The sequence below is a fragment of the Opisthocomus hoazin genome, chromosome 10 (genome assembly GCF_030867145.1).
Source record: "Opisthocomus hoazin isolate bOpiHoa1 chromosome 10, bOpiHoa1.hap1, whole genome shotgun sequence".
Taxonomy (NCBI): Eukaryota; Metazoa; Chordata; class Aves; order Opisthocomiformes; family Opisthocomidae; genus Opisthocomus; species Opisthocomus hoazin.
The window spans coordinates 25,204,364-25,226,158 of record NC_134423.1 but is presented as its reverse complement, the minus strand read 5'-3'; the positions used below and the strand labels follow the sequence as shown (position 1 = coordinate 25,226,158).

At 46.1% G+C, this 21,795-nt stretch overlaps 1 protein-coding gene across 14 annotated transcripts in view; it reads left to right on the top strand.

Moving 5' to 3' along the window:
- The window catches only part of AKAP13 (A-kinase anchoring protein 13), a 232,238-nt gene that overhangs the window by 147,514 nt on the left and 62,929 nt on the right, over nucleotides 1-21,795 (top strand). For all 14 annotated transcript variants that reach the window (XM_075432217.1, XM_075432205.1, XM_075432212.1 and 11 more), the window contains one exon: nucleotides 19,064-19,145. In XM_075432217.1, the coding sequence (XP_075288332.1) occupies nucleotides 19,064-19,145 (82 nt within the window). The remainder of the gene's footprint in view (nucleotides 1-19,063; nucleotides 19,146-21,795) is intronic.

Genomic DNA, 21,795 nt, shown 5'->3' with positions numbered 1-21,795 from the left:
AAGCTGTTAAATGTATGGGAGTGCAGCAACTGTGGCAGATGGGGAAAGAGAGAGGGAGCACAAAAACCCAGCAACTAAAAGTTTTCCTAAAACACCTGTACTGGCCTGACGTTCCCAGTGCTTGCAGGGACATTCCCTCTGTTTCGGTTTCGGCTGCCGCCAGCAACAAAAGCGCCACGCGGCCGCCCCTCCCCCCGCCGGCGTGCGGAGGAGAATGGAAAGAAAGAGGCAGAAACTGGTGGGTCGGGATAAGGGCAGTTTAACAGAACAGCAAACAGAGGGAAACAGGAACAACAACGATACAGATAAGGAGAAAACACGACAAAAACAGACCCTCTCTCCCGGACAGGACCAGTGCCGCACGCTCCCGAGCCGCGAGTGAGAGTCCCCGCCGCGCCCCCCCCCCCCCCGGAACCCCGCGTGACGTCACATGGTATGGAACACCGGGCTCTGTTTGGCCAGGTGGGGTCAGCCCCCACCCCCCGGCTGTGCCCCTTCCTGGATTCCGGTGAAAATTAAACCTGTCCTGGCCAAACCCAGGACACCCTCCCTTCACGTGAGTGGAGGGGAATAGGAGCAGGGTTTGGATCCGTTACTCCAGTTAGGAATTATCCCTGCAACAACAAATGTTACTATAAAGGGATCTTTGGAAAGCCGTTAGAGGAGATGTAGCATATGTTAGTTTATAACCTTAGAAATAAGTATTTTATTATTTTTCTGGAGCAGTGTCAGCAGTTGAGAAAATTCCTCACTAATGACGATGGTTCCATGTATCTGGCTGGTAATTATACATATGTGTTATGTCCTGAAATTCCTTTAGGAATATTTTCTAAAATTGGGCTAAAGAGGAGAACATATTTAGCAAGTATTGATGTAGCAGTCCTTAATGATGCCTTTGTGGACTTAATGAACCCTTACCTTGCATACACATCTTTAGACTGGAATGTTTAAAGTGGGGTAAAATTTGGTAAAAACAGGTTTCTTCCACAGGGTCAGCGTTCTTTCCTGGGCTCTCGAGCTGTAAAGACGCGTTTGTTTAATATTCTTTACAGAGGACTACCAGGGAAACGGATAAACCAGTGAGCAAATGAATACTCATGTGGTCCTACAGCAGACCTCCCAGGCAGGAGCTGGAATCCAAATGGCTCTTCTCAAAGTTTGCGTTGGATTTTATTTCAAGTTTCCAAATGCATGTAGAGAGGGCATAAAAATATTGGTTGGATGCGAGCGTAGGTAGGAGGGTGAGCTGGAGTCTCTGTTATTGCTGGGGAGAGGGGGGCTTGGCCGCGCTCAGAGCATCTCAGTTACTGGTCGACTCTGAGATCCTACTCTTCACAAGGCAAAGAGAAAAGTTGGAAGGGCAAAACAAATACCCCAGTGTCTTCAATCCCCTGCCTTCATTAGCAGCCGAGCAAAAAAATTGACCTGGAAATATGACGGGTGTCTTTGTACAGTGCTCTGCTTTCCCACCACTTCCCCTCCCAGATTTTCAAGTTACAAGATGAAAGAAGAGATAACTTTTTCCCTTTTGACGGAGTGCCTGGCCAGGACAATACACTGGGTCGTGTGGGCTTCCCAAGGACTGAGCCCTAGGGACTTCAATTAAAAGGGGAGAGGAAAAAAAAAAGGAGGGAAGCTGAATCATTTTCTGGCATGATTTATTCATTTGAATGACCCTGCTCTGTTTTTCAGTTAGATTAGTGCCTTAAACTGGAGGCATAAAAGAATGGTAAAAGTTGAATAATTTCCTCAACTCAAGATGTGTCATTTTTATATTGTCTATTAATTTTGCTCACTGATACCATACGTCATTTTTGTTGGGCTTTATCCGCCAATTCATCTATGTAATCTGCTATCCTGTCTCTGTTTTTAGCTAACTACATAAGTTCTTTAGACAGAAGCATCCACCAGGCATATCCTGGAACCGATCATGGCAAGGCATCCCGGAGCGGCTCAGGCGATAGCTGTCCGCTCCTGTGCCATGCCTACGGCAACAGGTATCATGCCATTATTTCGGAAAACAGTGTGATGTTTCCTGCACTCCGCACATGTGAGATGGTCTGTTTTCCTGCACAAAGACTCATCCTAGTTTTTAACCTCATACCTTAAACTGTAAGGCTTTATTCCTTCTGGAGTTTGTTGTTATGGGATAACAGAACAGATGTTTTTATTTGTGTAGATCAGTACTTTCTTATATCCCGTATCTATGCCAGTGGTGTCAGAACATGCTTTTTTGTTATGCATGGTATAAAAATGGGAAATTTCTTCGAATTTTGCATTTGTGAACTTTGTCGATAATGAAACGTCCCCTTTTTCTTGCATTTGAGACAAATGTCATGATCTCCTGAACTCCTCTGTAGGATGAGTTACTAGACTTTGCTTGTTTGGCTATCGTGTGGATTGAGCAGGCTTCAAATATTTGGTGGATAGCCTGTGCAAACCAATTTCAGGTGGCTTGCATAATGGTTTGAGAACTCCTGTAATTACAGTTTGCTATATTAAATACTTTTATATCGTTATCTTTCCAGATCCCAGAAATCGTAATCCTGCGTTTAGAGTAGGAGGGCTTGAATCACCCTAAGTAGCAAAGATTATTGCTCATCGTGTGCTTATAAAACTCGCACGTTCATTACCAGCAACTGAAAAACATAAAGAGAAATTTAAACTAAGCCAATGTGACCAGCTTTAGTGCTGGATGAGGGCAAAGAAATGAACGTTGTTGCTGATGACCCCCTTTGACAGCAGCTTCAGGCTGGACTGAGGCAGCTGTGATACGAAAGCAGTATCTCCTGTCCAGATGTCTTGGCTGAGAATTGTGTTACTCTTTATGAAAGACCCCAGAGTTTTTGTGTTTTACCCATCTATAGACAATTAGACCCCGTGCCCTGATGGGAAGTGCCTGAATGCGGGAGCACCGACGTCCCAGGGGACGTAGGGGACGTGCAGCGTAAGTTGCTTCTGGGAGACTGATTTGCTTCTGCAGTTCATAGCTCAGGTGCTCCTCAACAGCCTGTGCTGGGGACCATCCCTACTTCATCCACCCACATTCTCCCCTCCCCATTTTCAGTATGCTGGAATTCATAGGGTGAGACAACACGTCTGGTGTTTGACAGCGAGAAGTATTTCTCTCAACTCCCATAATATGCTAAACAAATATCTGTGGTGTGGTCCAGGATCCCACAACACTTCAGCCAGCCAGGCATCTCCATTTGCGGTTATTTTTGGTAAAGGCAGAACTAGATGCTGCAAACCTCTATAAAGTCAGCTGAGGGGTTGCTAATCTCTTGCGTGGGATGTGTTTCTCCTGTAGCCATGTGGGAGCAGTAGGATGGACAGTTGACTTCCTCTGGGAGGATGTTCAGGCATGCTCCGTGGCAGACCAAAGCTTCAGGATTTTTCTGAAGGTTATTTGGACAATAGAAATTCCTGAGAAATGTACACTGAGTCGCTGAGAAGTACTAGAAAAGGGAAGGTCAGGAAATGACTGAAGGTCTCTCAAGGTGCTTTTGTATTTTCTCAAAACATATGCTCCGTGTATCCGTATGTCTGACAGCTTTCCAAGCCCTCTCCTTCCTCCTTCGTGGTTCTGTTTGTTAGACGGTTATGTCTTCAAGCTCGAACGTGGGCTGCACCTGTACCGTGGTTTGTCTGGGTTCACCTTGGTCATGTCCTCCCAAAGCACAGTAGTGCTCTGCGAGGAAAAGTTTCTCTCTCCAGACCGTTGCATGAAGGTCTGAATGATTGGAATAGGGAAGTTTTAGGAGAGTTGAGGCTGCCCAGGGTGGAGGATAAAAGTTGTTTTGGTACTGTGGATGATTTGCTCTAAGGATGAAGTCGAGTTGGTGAATATTGAGGTGTTTTAGGACCAGGATTGTGAAGCTTTGTTGCCTGCCTTGCTGACCTTCCCCCTTACAGCAGCATGGCCTTGGTCATGGATGGAATTCCTGTGACAGCTGATCATGGGGAACCGTCTGCATCCCTCTTCATGAGTCCTCTTCTTTCCATCTCATAGGGGATTCCCAAATAATGACCAGTCTTTTGGGGCCACCCCATGAAGAGGACACTGCTTGGTGGGACGCTGGCAGGTTGTGCCGTGGCTGGAGGGATGCAGCCCTTGACCAAAATGCCACCAAAGGGGTGCAGGCAGACAGGCAGGGTGGGAGCGGGTTGGTCACAGAACTCCTCTCGATCTTGCCACGCTTCTGCAACAATGCGAAATACGTTATCTAACGCCCAGGGCTCTTTACCAAGGTTTGTGGCGCGAGTACTCGCCAGCATTCAGCAACTGCCTGGTCTTCCTCAAAATCCACATTCGAGCATCCGTCTCGGTCTCCTCTCGCGCGGCGGCTGACCTGCCTCCCGGCAGACACGATGGATGTGCGCTCCCTTCCAGACTGGACGCGCTCCTGGTACAGGCTTTGCAGTATTAGAGTGCAGATTTCCTTTGCCTTATTTAGTTTTAGAAAAAAAGGGGTTTGTTTTGTCTGTCCTTGCAAGTGCCAGAAATGTAGAATTTGAAAAACCCTTTCCAAAAAGCTGATTTCTTTTAAGAAAAGAGCAATTGAAATGGTAATTCTTCTCTCTGACTGTCTGACGAGTTTATTATCTCCTGTGTTCCGTGCCCAAAAGTGGGTTTTGACTTGTTTAAAACAGGGAGAATGTTTTCCTTTCATCTACTGCTCCATTAGTTCCTATCAGAACAGCAGTTTAAAAAGTTGATACGCCTGAGTATTTCTGCAGATTGCATCATTTTTAGTGTTTCATAACGATATGGCAAAAGTAATTTGAAACAGATAACAATAGTGCAGTCTGTTTCAGAATAACCATGATTTCCTTGTCATTAAGAGGTCTATTAGCGGGTAGGGGAGGAGGAGTTTTAGCTGGATGAGTTACAGATCATATGGTGCGATCAAGTGCCTTCCTCCCCCCTCCCCCTTTCCTTCCCTTGAAATCCGCAGCGCTGGACTTTGGTTTGGATATGAAACGATTGGATAGTTTCAAACTCCTGTCTGCACAGAGCGGCTCAGCGCTTCCAGATGGTTTCAATAAGGAGCCCAGAACTGTCGCATCAGCAGCCGGTGGCCCGGGCTGCTGCTCGCGTCTCCGCTCCATTTTGAGCAGCTCACCGAAAAAAAGAGAATTATTTACGCGTTGGAGTAGGGGGGTTTTGTTTAATTTAATCTTTATCCTCTGACTGCTGGTGCGTTGCTTCTGACCATAAATACTACATACTGTGTAAACACGTGTATGGCATTTGAGGGAGCGCCTCAAATAGGTGGACAGAGGAGCCTGGAAACCTTTGTTCTGCTTCGTCCGGGCTGAGTCTGTCTCCTGCGTCTGCTCGGCGTGCCTGTGTGTGTATAAGGCTGCGTGCAAGGCAAGATTTCTAGCCTGAAACAATGCAGCAAAAGCCCCACCTAACGTGGGAAGAGAGTGATGGTCTCCCAAGGGGGAGTGTGTCTGGCACATTATCTTCTATTTGTTTATATTACGTTTCTCCCCCCCCCCCTTCAACAGTGAAGTCTGGAAATGAAGATGAGATGGACTTTGAGTATCTGTAGTCGTCACTGGCCTCCTGATCTTGGCTGTGAGTCAGGAACATAACCACAGAAAACCTCTTGGAGCAAATCGAGGGTTTAGAAGCTTAAGTTTTAAAACAAGAAGAGAAGGGAGAGAGGGGGATATTTTTTACTGGTTTGTTTGTTTGTGTTGATTGTTTCCCTCTGTGGCTGAAGGTGTAGAGGAGTCCAAAGGGATCAGTTGGCAGCCTTTACTAAATCAAGGCACATAATTATGGAGGAAGGCAGGTCATCATCTTGATTCACAGGTAGGGCATGGATGTGTACTGAGTCCTTGGACACATCCTGTTTCCAGTCTGGGGTCTTCCCTGGCCAGCTCTTGCCGCCTGCCTGTGCCTTCCCCCTGGACTTCCTGTCCCCTCCTGCCCCACGAAGGCACCCATTGGGTTACTGGTAGCTTTTGGCCATAGCAAGATGCTTGTGCGTAGCTCAGAAATGTTGGCCTCCTCTTTTTAACTTCCTGCAATGCAGGTTGCACATCTCCCAGCGTGTCTCCCACCTGCTGCGGCTGGAGATGTTTCTCATGTCTCCTTACCTGTAGGAAGGGTGAGATAGTGTGAGCTGTAAAAGGCTGGGTGCTGATGCAGCTACAAGTCTGAGCCATCTTGTGTCTCCATGGAAGATGCATTGTCACAGCTAGTAGCGATGCTCACATGGCAGTCTCCTCTGCAAGGCGGGCATCGCTTGAGCCCTGCAGCTGAGCATCTCGTTCTGGTTGCCAGAGTGGCTCTGCGGTTCAGAGGCGAAGTGCTTTAAGAGGAGCGCCTGGACAGAGCTGCGCGGTTGTTGTTTGGATAGATCTTGGCCTTATATACCAGCAGCCGTAATTAACTTGATTTGAAAACAAAATTAACTGTTGTATCAGTTAAAAAAATAGGGGTGCTCCATAATGAAAAAGGAGAGCATCGTTAAGGCACAGCAACTGCTGCAAATCCCGTTACCTGAACTGAATTTGCACGCTTTGTTTATAGGTTCCCATCTTGTAAATTTAGATTTGAGGAAATCCCTGCCTTTTATGGTAGTGTTTGAAGGGCTGGAATGCTGTCACAGCCATTTCTGATTCCTCATCTCAACAGGCACATGATTGCTGGGATTCATTATTTGTGGAGAAAACTGGTGGCTCCAGAAAGTCCCCAAAGTACTACCACATTTCGTGTGTGTCCTAATACTGAAAGCAGAAGCTCCTCTTGTTGTTCAGGAGAACTGAGTCATTGGCTGAGATCTCGAGCCAGGGATTGTAGCTGTAAGAGAGCCTTGTAGAGGGGATCCTGCTCCGTTCAGCTGGTGGTGTGGTGGAGATAAAGCTTTGGGTTGTGAGGGAGAGACTGGAGCCTAATGAAAGCGGGGCGAGATACCTCGCGTTGACTAGGTAAGACCATACCTGCGTCACTTACCGGGAGGAGCTGATCTGCTGCGAGTCCTCAGCCTACTCCAGTGCTTGGGGACATGTTCATGGTGTGATGCCCAGAGGTGGGCCTTCGAGTGGTGGCTGGCCACCATGCCACCGAGCCGTGCTGCAATCTTAAGGAAAGACACCCTTCTCAGCTCGCTGACTGAGTCTGCTGAATCTGGAGGGTAATTATGCTTTTGCATAATGTGATGGTGCAGTTTGGGGATGTCATATCCAGGAGAGCCCCAAATAGTACTTCATGTTTCTGTAAACTCCCGTTCTTCGGTGTTTTACCAAGTAGGCGCGGAGGGGACTCGGTTCCCGTGTTACTCACAGGCAGGCTCTGCTGCCGTGGCTTTGGCCAGCCAGAAGACTGGGCAGCACTGGAAAGATTGGAGCTGGAGAGCCCACTCGCAGCAGATGGGTTTAGACCTCCTTTGGAAGATTCCTCTTGCGTTCAGATGCCGAAAACTCCGTTTTAATCCATTTTAGCAGGCTGCAGGGTTTGAGTCACCTTTGCCAGATCTTGAGCTGGTGGCTGTGAAGCACCTCACACAACCAGGGGACCAGGGCCACCCTGTGGGGCTGGATGAGAAGACCTGCAAGCCCTTAGCCAAGGTCCAGGCGCGGAGCGGATCCCAGCGGATCGCCCCCGGCGCCGCAGAGGACGGCTTTTGGAGATCCGCGGCAGAACGCTGGGTTGATGAGCGCCGCTGCCGATGGCTGGGTTTCCTGCTTTGCAACACGGCGTTAACGATTCCCGCGTCTCCAGCTTTTCGACCCAGAAAAAAGCAGCAAGCTCTGCTCGCTACGAGCTCCCAGCCGCAGAAACCCCCCCTTCCCCTCTTCTCTCTCTTTTTTTTTTTTTTAACCGCCCCCGTTCCCTTTTGAATCGGTGAATGAGAGAATGTCTAAAGCCAGGGAAGTATGGAAAGATTTCATCCCTGGAGAGGTCGGGGCGGGGTGGAAAGCGGAGGGGGCTGCGAGGGGGCAGTTTGAAAACAGGAAACCATGTGGCAGTGTGCGTGCAGGGCCCAGATGATGTGAAAGAGCTATTGAGAGGGGAGAGACGCTCCCGCTGGCCCAGCACTCCAAAGGCGAAAAAACTTTAGGGTTTTGGGTCTTTTTTTAAAGAAAAAGAAAAGCTCTGCCTTTCAGGCTAGAATAAAAGAGGGAAAATTGTATTTTCTGGACAGCGAGTTGCTGAGATCTTTTGCTCTGTGTTGCAAACAGAAAAAAAGTAAATGGTTGGTTTCCTTCTTTCTTTTTTTTTTTTTTTTTATTTTTTTTGGTGTGTGTGCACGCTGATTAAATCATAAGTTTCCATTCCTGTTTTGGGGAAGCCTCAAGCCTGAAGCTGTCTTTCATTCACCTGGCCTGGGGGAGAGGGATGAGTCTTTTTACCACTCCGAAAACACGTCCCTTTGCTTCTCAGTCACTTTTTGGACCAAGCAGACACCCTGAGTGCCTGCAGCCGGAGGTGGAAGAGGCTGGCAGAGAAGCGCCGCTGCTTTTTCTCCCCCCCCCCCCCCCCCCTTTTCTTTTTTGCTTTCTCTGAAGAGATGAATCATGCTCCCACAACTGCAAAGAAATTTTGAAAGCTGGGAGAACACTGGCGCAGGAGTGAAAAGGCAAGTGGTGACGTCCCAGCCCAAATCAGGAGGGAGTGGCTTTATTTCATTATTTTCTTTCCTTTTGCCCTGCGCTGTCATTAGAAATTTAAACTTAACGCAAAACCGAGCCCTGCTGCCTGTTGAACAGTGGACCGGCTGGAAAGGAGAAAAGTACCTTTTTTATGGTTTCTTTTGGTGCACGAGGGCGTGAACGAAAAAACACGTTGGTGACAGTACTTACACTGGATACGGTGATCGGCTGTTTTTTTTTCCTTTTTCATTTTTTCCTGAATTAGACCCGTCGTGACTGAGCCTACCTTCTGCCTTCCCTCGCGGAGCATCAGGGTTCCTGCTGCACAAATCTGGCTTTTTTTCTCTTTTTGGGCAGGATTTATGATTCTGGTGCTTTTTGGATATCAAAGTTGTCTGGAAAACATTTTTTATATTATTCTTATTACTATAACAGGAAGGCTGAGACCATTCCTAGCAGCTGCAAAAAACCCCAAATCCTATATGTATAAAGCTCTCTTTGAGTATCTTTTGTTGCTATAAGTTCCTGCGTTGCCTCTATAAGCAAATCTGTTCCGAGAAGACTTCTATCAGCCGGTCGCAGCTCTGGGATTTTCGTTTTCCTGTTGAGAGGCTCGGCCGGGCTGATGTGCTGAGCCACGGGGACTCCTCCGAGCACGGATGTGAGAGGTCTGGAGCGCGCCTGGCCGTGGTCAGCGCAGGGTTCATGGTGGGCTCTGCTCCTCCACTCCCGGCTTTTTGGACAAAATGTATGAACGCCACAAGAGGCGATACAGCCTGTGCGACATCTCCAAGGTGGACAGGACTGTAGATGTGGTGTTGTTAAAGGTATGATGTTTGTGTACGCTTCCTTATGGGTTCCTTTCCCCACCTCCGACGGGTCTGTCTGCTCCCCGCTGTACCCATCCCCCAGGCTGGACGGTGCAGAGGGATGGAACAGGTGGAAGAGCTCTTGTCCTTCGGCATGGAGATGGCTTTGAGTGCCATCAAACCATTTCATGCCAAATAGTATTATCCCTGCAACCAGATCACCTCCTGGGGCGTGCAATCAGATACTGTTTCGGAGAGCTCGCTCTGGCCACCCTCCCCATCCTCTGCCATTAAACGGTCCCCTCCTCTTTTGCAACCTTTGCTGCTTGCAGGTGGGTTTTCTGCATAAGGTGCCGTTTGGCAAAGGGTTTTATTTTCCAGTGATCGCTTCAGGGATTGACATGCACACGTCCCCTGAAAGATGTATTCTGCCAAGAAAGGAACAGCGAGTCCTCCTTTCCATCTGTGTTTGAAGGGTGTTGCTGTCGGTCATATTGTTTGGGTGTGAGTTTTGTCTGAAGATGGGTTGGAGCAAGAGCCAGGAGTGGCTCTTGGCTAATTGTCCCAGTGTGTTCCTCCTCTAATCTAAAATTAGCAAGTGCTCCACCAAATGGCACAGTGGCAGTCTGGGAATGTCCTGTCTCCCTAACAGCTTTTTGGAGCTTCAGCAGTTTCCTGGCAAAGTGGATGGAAATCGGAAAGCAGCCAGGGAGACTGCAAAACACAGCCCGGCTTCGGGATCTGAACTCCTGGAAGAGTGTTTCCTTTCCCTCTCCCTTTTTCTCTCGTCTCTTTTCTTAGCTGAGGCAGTGGGTTTCTGCATGATCGCGTGGCTTCCTTTTTTATGGTTTTTGCTTCAAGCCCTTGTTTGAGCGTCGACAACACAGAAAAAATTTGTTTTCAGATGGTTCTTGTTCCATGTTGTCTGCACTAAAATAGACCTAGCACTTGTTAATTTGCACTGTTTAGGAGTAAAAATATTTTCCTTTATTTCAATGTATCCTTTATTTTTTAGTGACACAAATAGCTGTAATTTGGTTTCTCTGCCAACTGAATTTTGTTCAGTATTTTTGAACTCTCATGTTCATGGTGCTGGTTGCAGATTGAATCCCATGGTATTCAGTCTCTGCACACCTTGTGAGTCATTGAAATGTACACTTGCTGTACACACACTACTCATGTGCAGTGACGGGTTAATAATTCTTGGGAGAAGACCTGGTACCCCTGACAACCTCTGCTGCTAATAGAAAAAAAACACAGTCTTTTTCTTCAGAAAGACTATCTGGATGCTTGGGTTGAAGTGTAATTCACTATAATTATCTGACTTCAGTATTTCTGATGTCATCAGTTCCCTAAATTAGTTTGTGTCCAGCAAAGCTTAGCTTTTATAACAAAATGTGGCTCTTGTTAGTTCCCGCTAGTATTTTCCTAATTGAGTTTCAAAACTGTGGGTTATACTGTCTGTCCCTGCGAGTGACTCAGTGTCCATATATGTGTGCGTGTGTGCACGCATTGCTGCTCCGAACGTGGGCTGTACGGGCTGCAGATGTTTAAAATACGAGGGTGCTACAGGCAGCTGTAGTTACGGTCAACTTTAGCTTGGTTTTCAGTTGTTCTTCATGTTTTAGCTGGTTTCTATAACATAAGCGGCAGATGAAATTAAATTTTGACGATCTGGGGATCCAAGCCAGTGCTAGAATGCGTCAGTAGCAGATCATCTCTTGACGTTAATGGGAGCTGGATCAGACCCTTAACAAGGGAGCTGGGGGGGGATGGGGTTTTTTGTTGAGTTTGTTTTGAATTAAAATACTTAAGTAAAACTGTACCTTACCTAGGTCACTGTATTTTGGTGAGTTAAGAGGACAGGGTTTCTTAAGTGTCAACTGTAGCAAAGCAAGTAAATAGCCTTACAACAAAAGCAAACCCAACAGGATCCATGAAGAGTGTTGGATCTGGATGAAATTGTGTCAAGATACCTGCAAAGCACCAAACAGCTTTCCATTTGGCCTGCAGATTGGCTCGGACAAGCTGCCTTTCCTTTGGGTGGTAGATGAATGTGTTCTTTACTTCGTTTTAAGAAGGGGCGCTTGGTAACCATGACACAGGAAAGAAAAACAGCTGGTGGAGGAGGACAACTGGAATAAGTTGTGAACAAAGAAGACCTTGTGTCATTTTGGTTGCTATATGTTTATAGATGGGATTATATTTACATGGATTGCAACCATTCTTAGATACAGTTGCAAAAGAATTTTGGTTCCTGCCGACTATTTTGGAATGCACGTGTCTGCTGAAGGGTCAGTGTGGTGAGGCTCAGTTTTTCCATGTTTAGATTGTGCCTGAAACAGTGGCTTGTGAAGTTATGAAAAAAAAACCTCAGCAATTTTGGGGGTTGATGCACACAATTATTTTTAGCTTTAACATTGTTTCTTCCTCCTCCCCACATACGAAAAATCAAGAGGCAGTGGGTAAATAAAGCAGTATCCTAGCCTCCATCTTGGAGGTAGGGCTGCATTTTTACTGCGACTCTTTTTGCTGCTGCAGCAGTGCGAAAATGATGAACTCGGTTACTGAGCATGGTGGTTTGCCACTGTACAGGGAAGCCTGGATGGTGCAGAAATGGCATAAAAATTTGCCATCATCTTTCCTGCATGGGATTGCATCGTAGCAGGTGGGGGAGAAGATGTGGGGCACATGGGATATCTGCTTGTCTGAGCAATTTGCTGAACTCTGAGCAGCCACGTGCAGGGTAAAGCAGTCTGCACTATGTTATTCCAAGACCCAAAATGGGAAGTCTCAGTGTGCCCATGTGGGAGTTGGCAGCCCTATCTCATTTTTATGTTGTGCCTGCTACCACAAATATAACTATCTAGGAACAGAATACAGAAACCACGCTGGCTGGCACCTTGCGAATACATGTGAAGTTAGACAAACGCTCAAGTCTGGATGAACAGGCTGTGCTTTGCAGAGTTAGAAAATAAGAAATGGGCTCCCTTTGAGAATGGGAGACAGAGTAATCGCAACTGGAAATATTTTATAGTAGTTCCTTGCCTGTATCTGCATTTCACCTTTGTAGATGAATGTGAAGTGTAGGCAGAAGGTGTAAGTTTTTTCATGACTGTGATTTAGCTGCTCTTCAGGTGAACAGATCCCATTCAGCTGCCAGTTAAAAATCAGAATGTTGTTCATGAAATTAAAACCAGCCCAGTGTTGTAAAGATAATTAAGGCATTTTGAAATTAAAAGGGAAGCTTATCAATTAATTATTGTGCTCCCTGGCAGAGGGCTGCCAGAGAAGATCCTCTGGAATGAACCCTGCCCACCTGAGGCAAAGTGCAAATTGCAGCATCCTAATCTAAAAGTAGTGTGTGGAGGAGGTCCCCAAATTAACAGAAACTAAGGTTTCTTCCGTTGTATGTTATCATAAGGCTTTTTCTTTTTTATGTTTTTGGTTATTTGGCACATAAGCGTGTTCATTCCTTCATTGAGGTTCTTCTGGTGAGGGAACTACCGTCCTCAGATGATGGGTATGCAGTGTCTCGTTGAACTTCGTGGCCCTAAAGTGACTCTGAACTTTAATCCTGGACCTGTCTGCGCTGGTTTGGTTACTGAAGGGACAGCAGCAGACAAGCGTATTTACAATGATGCAGAGAACTTTTGAGTTCTTCTGTTGGTGTCTTGTGTAGAATTAGAACTGGAAGGATAACTTAATGTTTTTCACCTTAGGCAAATACGTGTTTGTGGGAATTTTGCTCCCATTTTAGTCAAGAAATGTTTTTTATGCAAAGCCATTGCTGTTATTTTTAGTGCTTAATTAAAGTCTGTTGTTACCAGGACTCTTAATTCTGCTAGTGGAGGACATCCCAGTCCCAAAGGCTGGAAAATGTTCTTGGGGCACACGTTCTTCTCCCCAGTTGGGACATTGCCAGGGGAAAAAGTGCACTCTAGGAATTCAGCATTGCTCTTACACCACAAAGTGCTAATTTATTCAGTCATTTAAAATGTCCCATGGTTGTAGGAGCCTATTCTGGTGTAATCCTTTAGTGTAGTTTGGTGTAGCACTGTTCACTTGTTGTAGTGAGCAAGGTCACTTTGGGCCACCTTGAGAAAATGATGTCGTGATAAGGTGTCACCAGTTCTGTAAAGGTAAAAGGCTCAATGTAGCATATTCACGGTGCCAGAAGATAAATAGCTATAGAAATCGTTGCAGAAATGCAAGCATTGTCACTGTCCCTTTCAGGTTACGTTGGAGAGTGGTCTTTGTGTTCCTCTTCCACATGGTAAAACCTTTCCCTAAAGCTAAGAAAATACACAGGGAGATTACAATTAAATAAAATAAAAAATACGGAATTTGCAAGCAAGTTGATAGATGTGCTCTTAATATTGTCTGGCAAGACTATTGCCAGAGGAGTGATTTTTGCTCTTAGTGTGAGTTTTGTGTGTATGGAGTATTTTGCATCAACAGCTGTTGAAGGAAGACAGTGGAAATTCCTTCTGCAGGTGCCCCATCCCTCCTGCTCCTATTGAAAGAGGTTGGGAGGGTCTTGAAAGGTGGGTTTTGTGAAAGGAGTCAGTCAACTTTTGCGTTAGTTTCTAGTTCAAGATTTAGAGGCGACTGGGTAATTCTATTGTAAATGGAACTGTAAAGTTAGAAGTTGCTCAAAAGAAACATTGAATTCCAGTTACACGTACAAATTTCTCCAGTGAAAACTATCCTACGGGAAATTCTCAGGAAGAGGTAGTTCCTAGAGAATAATTAAGACTTGCATTAAAAATTTTTTTTAAAATCATTGTATCATTCCTGATTATTAAACAAATTAGTCATAATTCAAGTATTGCCTGTTTTCTGCTAGTTTTGTTCTTCAATGGATATTTCAAATGTTTCCTAGTGTCGGTTATTGCTCAGTGTGGTGTGCAGGTACTTAATGATACACCGAGCAAGCTAGAATTACACTGCTAAATATTTTCCTGTGTGTAATGGTATATGGTTCTAGCTGCAAGGTAGAACTTAGTCTGGAAGCTGGGGAAAAAAGAAAAAGGAGAGAAATGGAAACTTGTAAATTTAGGACAAAGATAAAATAATGTGGAGGGAAAATGAACCTCTGGAGGTTTGCTGGGAAATGAAAGTTGAAATCATCTGGTTCCTTCTGCTCTGGAGGTAGTGATTTATATTGCTACCAGTGACGTTGACAAGTGCGAGCTTTTAAAATAGAGGTCAGTGTGTTTTCTTTATTGCGAAATGGAAGGAAAGAAGAGTTAAAATAAAACCAGAGGGGGAGAAAAAGGACTTTTCTGTGGTGGCAAGGTGGGAGAGATGCATGGGAGCCGGGCAGCGACTGGCCCCCGCCGCAAGTGTTTCTAGCCAGCCCTCGCCGCGCCGCTCAGCCAGAAGTAAACATTTTTGAAATATTTTTTGAGGAGGAGGTCCTGATTCTGTTTTTTGCGGGCAGGCACCGCACAGGACTGCGAGCGCTGGAGCGGGTTAGAGAACCCCTCGGCCAAGGCTGCTGTGCTGGGGCAGGGGAAGGAAAACCCTGGGGGCAGAGGCTGGGGTCACTCAGCGTTCCCGTGTGATGGAGGACATCGCAGCCCTAGTTGTCCAGCACCGTCCTTTTCTTGTGCAAAGAGGTTTCTGCATTAAGTCACATCAAGTTTCAAATTCAATGTCTGCAGGAAGACGTCTCTGAGAGTCAGGAAATCCATGCGTGTGTGCCCAGAAAGAGCAATCAAACTGTCTGCTGCTTGCAACTCCAGCTGGTGTCCTAAAGCCCTCTTTGGACATTTAGTCTGCTGGCGTTTCACAGGCAAACAGAAAATCCTTTGGGATTCAGCTCTGGTGCCTGGGGATATGCTTGCATGATTCATTCTGTGTCTGAGCTGCAGATAAACACATTCAGGCTTCTGCATGGAAAAATAGCCGTTCTCTCCTGGCGTTTTTTCAAAAGCTGCGTATTGAAACTCTGTTCCCAGAGGCTGTTTTGTATTCCCTTCTGCCATCGGAGCCCCGCTGCATCCTCTGCTCCCACCGCAAAGGCTCGGGACGCCAGGAATCTATGGGCTCTAATCGGGGTGGGCAAGGCAGAGAGTGCCTGGGGGTTTTGTCATCTTCTGTGGCCACCAGCCCACGGTCCTGATGCTGGGCTTCTCTTAGCAGAGCAGGCACTAAGGGAAGAAGGGAGGAATAGTTCTGTTCCACATAATGCACGCATGTGTGTAAAATCCCAAGACAACCTCACTTCGAATTTCTCCATACTGGTGCATTCCCCAAGCCCGGATGCTCGTGGTATTTTCTCTACAGCCCTTACTGTCTGTACCTGTAGTTGCTAGTCCTGGGTGAATACCAGCAGAATTCAGCTGTTGAGGAGGGATCCCAGTATTCAGTCTTGTGCTGTGGATCGTGGGGTTTGTGTTTTGAGTGTCTGTGGACCACCCAGTTTCCTGGGAGTGTGCAGTAAACCTCCCTCAAACCCTGTCTGGGCTCGTTTTGGCATAGAGAATACTTGTATATAGTAGTGATTTCCTTTGTATTTTAATGGTGACGATGATGATTATTTCTGAATTAGGGCTAATGAGATAAATACTTAGTTCCTAATGTTTTCTTTTGTACAGAATCAGATAGATCTGAAACAGCACCTTAAACCTCAGTGTTGGGCTCTCATCACTTTTTTTTGTAGAAAAAACCCAGACGTTTTCAATACTTGGCAAAGTAACAGGGCAGAACAGAGAGCTGGCTGGGTAATGGGAAAAATACTTAAATCTTTTTTGAAAAAATGCCAATGTCTATAATGCATTTTCAGTGAATGACTCAATTGGTTCTATTAAAGGAAAAAATATAATGTTAATTCAGCCTAATATAACTTACTCTATTACCCATCAACTGATAGGCTTTGAACCTCCTCGTATTTTGCTTTCCTATTGCTAATTATTGAACACAATGTTTAATTATCAATTCCTAAGAGTGGATATTAGTATAAATCAGGGTGTAGCTCCCTAATTTTCGTGGAGCTCCATTGTTTTAAGTGAGTAGGATCAGGCTCAATATGATAAGGAAGGAGTTAGGTGCAAGCCAGTCAGAAGGAGGCAGAATATGATTTTATAACTGAAATGGTTCTCACCTTCATTTGTGTGGACTTCAGCACATTTGCATATGTCCTCCTGTGTGTACTCAGGCTCAACCTCTAGATTTGCCTGAAATAAAATGTAAGACAGTGCGCTGCAAAATAGATTCTGCTTTGGCTGGAGAGAAAAGAACATTAACATGATATTTATTGACTTTACAGTCATAATGTGATATTTATTGACTTTACAGCTCTTGTAAGACTAAAAAGTATGTATAAATTCTGCAGTGAAGTTTAATTGGTGACGTTAGATAGCCCTCAGCCTCACTGAGAACAGGGGAGATCTTTCTTCCATTGAAATAATACGAATGGTGACCCACTGGCCATGCAACAGTTAACACTGACCATCTTCATGTCTCTTTGGAAAATGAGAAATCGCTGTTCCGAGTATTTGCTTACAAAAGCATTTCTCAGACTTCAGGCTGCCTCTCTTTCCCTCTCCGTCTCTAGTATATGTGTAATTGTTTCAGTAAGTATGTACATCATATATGTAAAAGGGAGAAGATGGGCATACGGGTATGTGTGTGCGTGCATGGAGTAGAGGTGCAGGGAAGGGTGGGATGTTAAATGTATATACATGTAGGGGTCTGATGGTATCTTAGATGTATCTGTGCATACGTATGAGCAGAGGCAGCGAGCAGCTGATAGGAAGCGCACATCATATCTAAGAAAAATCGCCTGTAAAATTGCAGGCACAGGAGGGACCTGCACTGAGGTCACCCGGAGATCTGACTCTGGTAGAGCACGAGGTCTCCTTCGCCTCTTCTGGGAGACGCTTGCTTGTTTTTCCCCTCTGCTCCTCCTTGTCTGCCCCAGCAAGAGCTGCTGACTGGGGAAGGCCACAGCATCCTCACTGCCGGGGGGATTTTAAGGGCACGTTGGATTAAGACTTCTCAGATTATAGCTGAGCCTTGACTTGGAGCAGCAGAAAGGGACGAGCTGACCTGTCAGAGGCCCTTCCAACCCCATTTTGTCATCTCAGAAGTATGGAGGAGGACAAAACCTAAGGAAGAATAATGTGCCGTCAAAGTTCGCTGACGGGTCTGGGGGAGCGGAGCGTTGCCCCTGCGGTGCGGCGAGCGGGGGGGCTGGCAGAAGCCTCTCCGGCAAAGGGCAGGGGGTGCAGCCAGACCGGCGAGGAGCAACAGCAAATAACAAGTTCCATGATCTCAGAAGGGAAAGGAGAGAAGGACGTGGGTCATTAGTCAAACTAGCAAGTCAGGTCAAAGGTAGGAGAGTCTTGGTTTTTCTTTATTAAAAAAAAAAAAGGAAAAAGTGGTGTGTTTTGTAACATGGAAGAAAAAGGAGAACATAGAGGGGATGAGAATCCTGCAAGGGACTGCAGAAATGGAGCAGGATCATGGAGGAGTTTTGGAGACAGGTCAGAGGCAAGAAGTAAGCAGTAAAAATTATCTGTGTGACAGAGAGAGGGAAAAAGAAGGTATTTCAGGAGAGAAAAGGAAAACTAGAGAGAGGGTAGGACAAATACTTGGTGTACAAAATCAGCCAAAGTCATCCATTTCAGTAGCTTTCTTTTAGCTACAGCAGAACACGTAAGATGCTGTGTCTTGAGGCAAGTCAGGAGGGGACAGGAAGGAGGGGAATGAGCCTCTGGGTTTGCTGATGTGGGACACGGGATTGTCCAGGCGAGATTTGCTTGTGTTTGACAACTAGATGCATTTGGCTAGGAGGCACAGCAGAGCTGCTGAGGAAGAGAGAGCAAAGGGGCTTCCAGAGTCTACCAGCTATCGAGAAAAGCGATGGGAAGCATATGTTGGATGAGCCGAGGGTTGTGGAGAGTCCAGCAGCATTCAGAGTCAGAATGCCGGGCCACACAACCCAAGTCAGGAGGAGTAAAGCAGAGGCAGGTGGGTGAGAAGACTGAGAACAGATCAGTCATCCTTGCTGAAAGACTGGAAGTCATCGAAGGGGCGAGGTGATAATGGCTGATGTTGAAATAAACCATGTGATGTGTCGTAGTGTTAAAATGGGGGTTTCTGACATATTCATCATTTCAGTTAATGCAAACTTGAAGTGCTTCTGGTTCTCACCATGGCCTGGGCACTTCCCTAGCCCTCATTTCCACGTTATCAGAGTGCCTTACTATCTTTAAGGTAATTACCTGTGCAGCAATATGGGTGGTAAGGAATTGCTATCCTGTAGATAGGGAACCGAGGCGTGAAGCAGAGGAGTAGCATGCCTGCATTCCTGCTGCAGATGGAAGTGAGAATTGAAGCCAGGTTTCTTCAGTCCTCAGTTAGTAGCTTAAACGCTGGCTCATCCTCCCTCTGAACTCTTGCCTTGAGCAGGAGCCACCTTGAAATCATACTTTCCACGGAGAAATAATTTTGTTTGGCGTATTTTAATGGCTTGTTTAGTGATGTTAAAAAATGAAAAAGTCCTAAGTTACTTTTGAGGTTTTTATTAATTAAAGCCGTAACTGTATATCTGCTGGTTGATGTAGAGTGACACTGCAGAAGAGGCGGGCAGTGTACCTTTCACTGATCTGCTCTGGTCTGTTTTTCAGATAAACCGTGAAAGCTGGTGTTCGCTGGAGCCATGTCCCAATTCTTCCCTGCTGGAACGCAAGCGGACGCCAGAGTCTCCAGGTGAGCAGCGTGCCGGTGGCGGCTCCGGACGAGCAGCCCTGCGGTTCTCCTCACCTTTTCCAGCCTTCTTTTGCTTCTTATTTTTGATATCCTAGCCTCGACAGGGAAAATACGTAAACTAAAGAAAATGTGTAATGAATCTGCCGTGAGTCATTGTTAGCACATGGTTGTAGCACTTGACTTGCAGTGGGCTGTGTGGTGTGTCACCTCCTTAAGTAATTTTGCATTTCAAGTACTCCAGTAGTTCAGTTTTTTTCTTTTTTTTTTAAATGAAAATTGGGGGACATAGACATGGTTTCTAGCCAAAATTATAATACAGAAATTTAAGAAGAAATAAGAAAGAAATTTAAGCTCCTGACTCCGTATTTAGATCCAGATCAGTGGCTTGATGTTATTTCTATTTTTTTTCCCCGGAAGTTGCCATGATTTCCAGGCTTCAGGAATCAGGAAGGTTGTTCAGAGAACATCATTCCCACACCCTGCCCACCAGCCATGTCCAGCTCCCAGCCCTGCCTGCTGGCTGGTGCTTTCTGGCTCTTCCACTGGGACAGAAAATCTTGTCTGGGCAAGTTTCAAAGAGGGTTTGGTGTCCAAGATAAAAAAAAACAAATCTTTTACTTTTGCTGGATTATGAAAGTTTGAAACGAATGGAGTAATTTCAGGGCCCTGAACAGTGACTTTGCTGGGGTTGTTCATAGAGAGGATGCTGCTTGCCTTGCGCTCATTACGAGCAGGGGTGTCACCTGAATCTCCTTCAATTTATCTGAGAGACTTGAAAGAAAAACAGGGTTTGAATCACTGAGTGTCAATGTGAAACTCAAACCCAATCTTTTCAGAGTGTAGGCAGAGAAGGGATAATGTGGGTGACTGACCTGGGGAGCTTATGCTGGGTAGGAGTTCAAGCTCCCATCAAAGTGAAATAAGGGCTTTTTTCTTCTAAAATAAAAAGAATATTCCTGTGTTTAGAATAGTCATGAACACTGAATGGCTGTTTCAGGAGTGTTTTATAGGAGAACCTGCGGTATCATCGTGCTGCTTCTTGCTTGCTTGTATCCCCAGATCCCATGCCGCTTGGTATGATATTTTTATGCTTCAGGCAAGAGTTACTGCGCTCCGTTTGGCTGCAAAATGACATGTGCTTGTTTGACTTGCCAAATCTGTAATCATATATTCATATGGCTTAATATTAGGTAGATACTAGTTATCTAATGCAATACCATACTATAGAAATGCAATATTAATTATGTAACCAGGTAGCTGTATATACAAATACGTATTAATGATTATAGTAATACGTGTCTGTAACACAAGCACAATGAGGCAGGTTTCTAAGTTGATTAATGTGTTCTCTGGTCAGACTGGAGCAGCAGGAAGATCTCAGGCTCTGCAGGTTCTGGCCTTTCTAGAAATAACTTCCTTACTGCACGTGCATCCCTCCGGCTACGCTGCGGTGCTGTGCAGTGAAGGGAGGGCAAGAAGAGTCTGGGAACACCTCACAGCCATAAAACCACTAGCTGTGATAGTGTGGCTAACTTATAAATACACAACTTGATAGGGAATTAAACCTTTTTCACCTGCTGAATAATCCTGCTTGTAAGGACAGAGTCTTAAAATCTTAGAAGGTGACTCCAGAAATTGTAGCTTCTCATTTTCTTCAGTGCTTTTGAAATGAAATGCCTGGAGGAGAGTAGCAGATACATAGCTATCATCATGGAATTGGAGGGCTCAGCTCTGTCTTGGAGGACACAAGGGTTTGGAAAATGTACGTGAGAGAGTTGCTTGAAAATTTTCTTCCTTTGGCTTTTTACTATGTATTTTTTTTTTGCCTCTGCATTATGTGGAGAAGCGCGTTACCATCAGCATCATGCTTTTCACCTGCACCTCCGCGGCAGGCGGCAGATAAGCGCAGTTGCGCTCTCGGTGCAGGCTGTGCAGCGAGCGGATGTGTGGTGGGAGTCATGGTCCCCGTGCCACAGCAGTGCTGTCCCCGGGGCTCGCCAGCCCACGGCCGGGGAGACGGAGCTCGGCGTTGGGCAGTGTAGAGCAAAGAAAACACACCCAACGAGCTACCTGAGGAAAAGGGAGGGGAGAACCCACCCCTAAGCAACTGAAAATAAAGGAGAGTGGAGGGAAGAGAGGATTTGGGAATTAGTTTCTCAGCACAGATGACCTGAGGTGTGTGAGGGTCCCCATCACCTCTCCTCATCGGCCTTCCCCGACGCTTCATCTCCTCTGTCCCTCAGAGGCTCCTGCTGAGCCTTTCACTGCCTCTTGTGATTTATCGTCAGGGTGAGATATCCATCCCTTGGCGCATCTGGGCCGTCCCCACTGAGTTTCCACTGGAACGCGGCTCGAGCCCCTTTGTTTTTCAGTCTGGGCTGCAGATATGCTCTGCCGGCTGCCAGCTGGACGGCCGGCACCCTGGCCCGCTCCCTTACAGCTTCTCTGTCTCTTCTTTGCTTTTCCCTTCTTCCACCCCCCCCACCCCCCTTCTTCTCTTCCCCCTCCCTTCTCTCTCTCTCGGTGATGGAAAAGCAGTTCAGATTTTCCAGGTTTACCAAAAGGGGAACGGGACCAGGGAGCAGCCACGCCGCCTCCAATAAGTGCTTTTCCAATTCTCCACGGTGTGGAAACTCCTCTACGGGGTAAT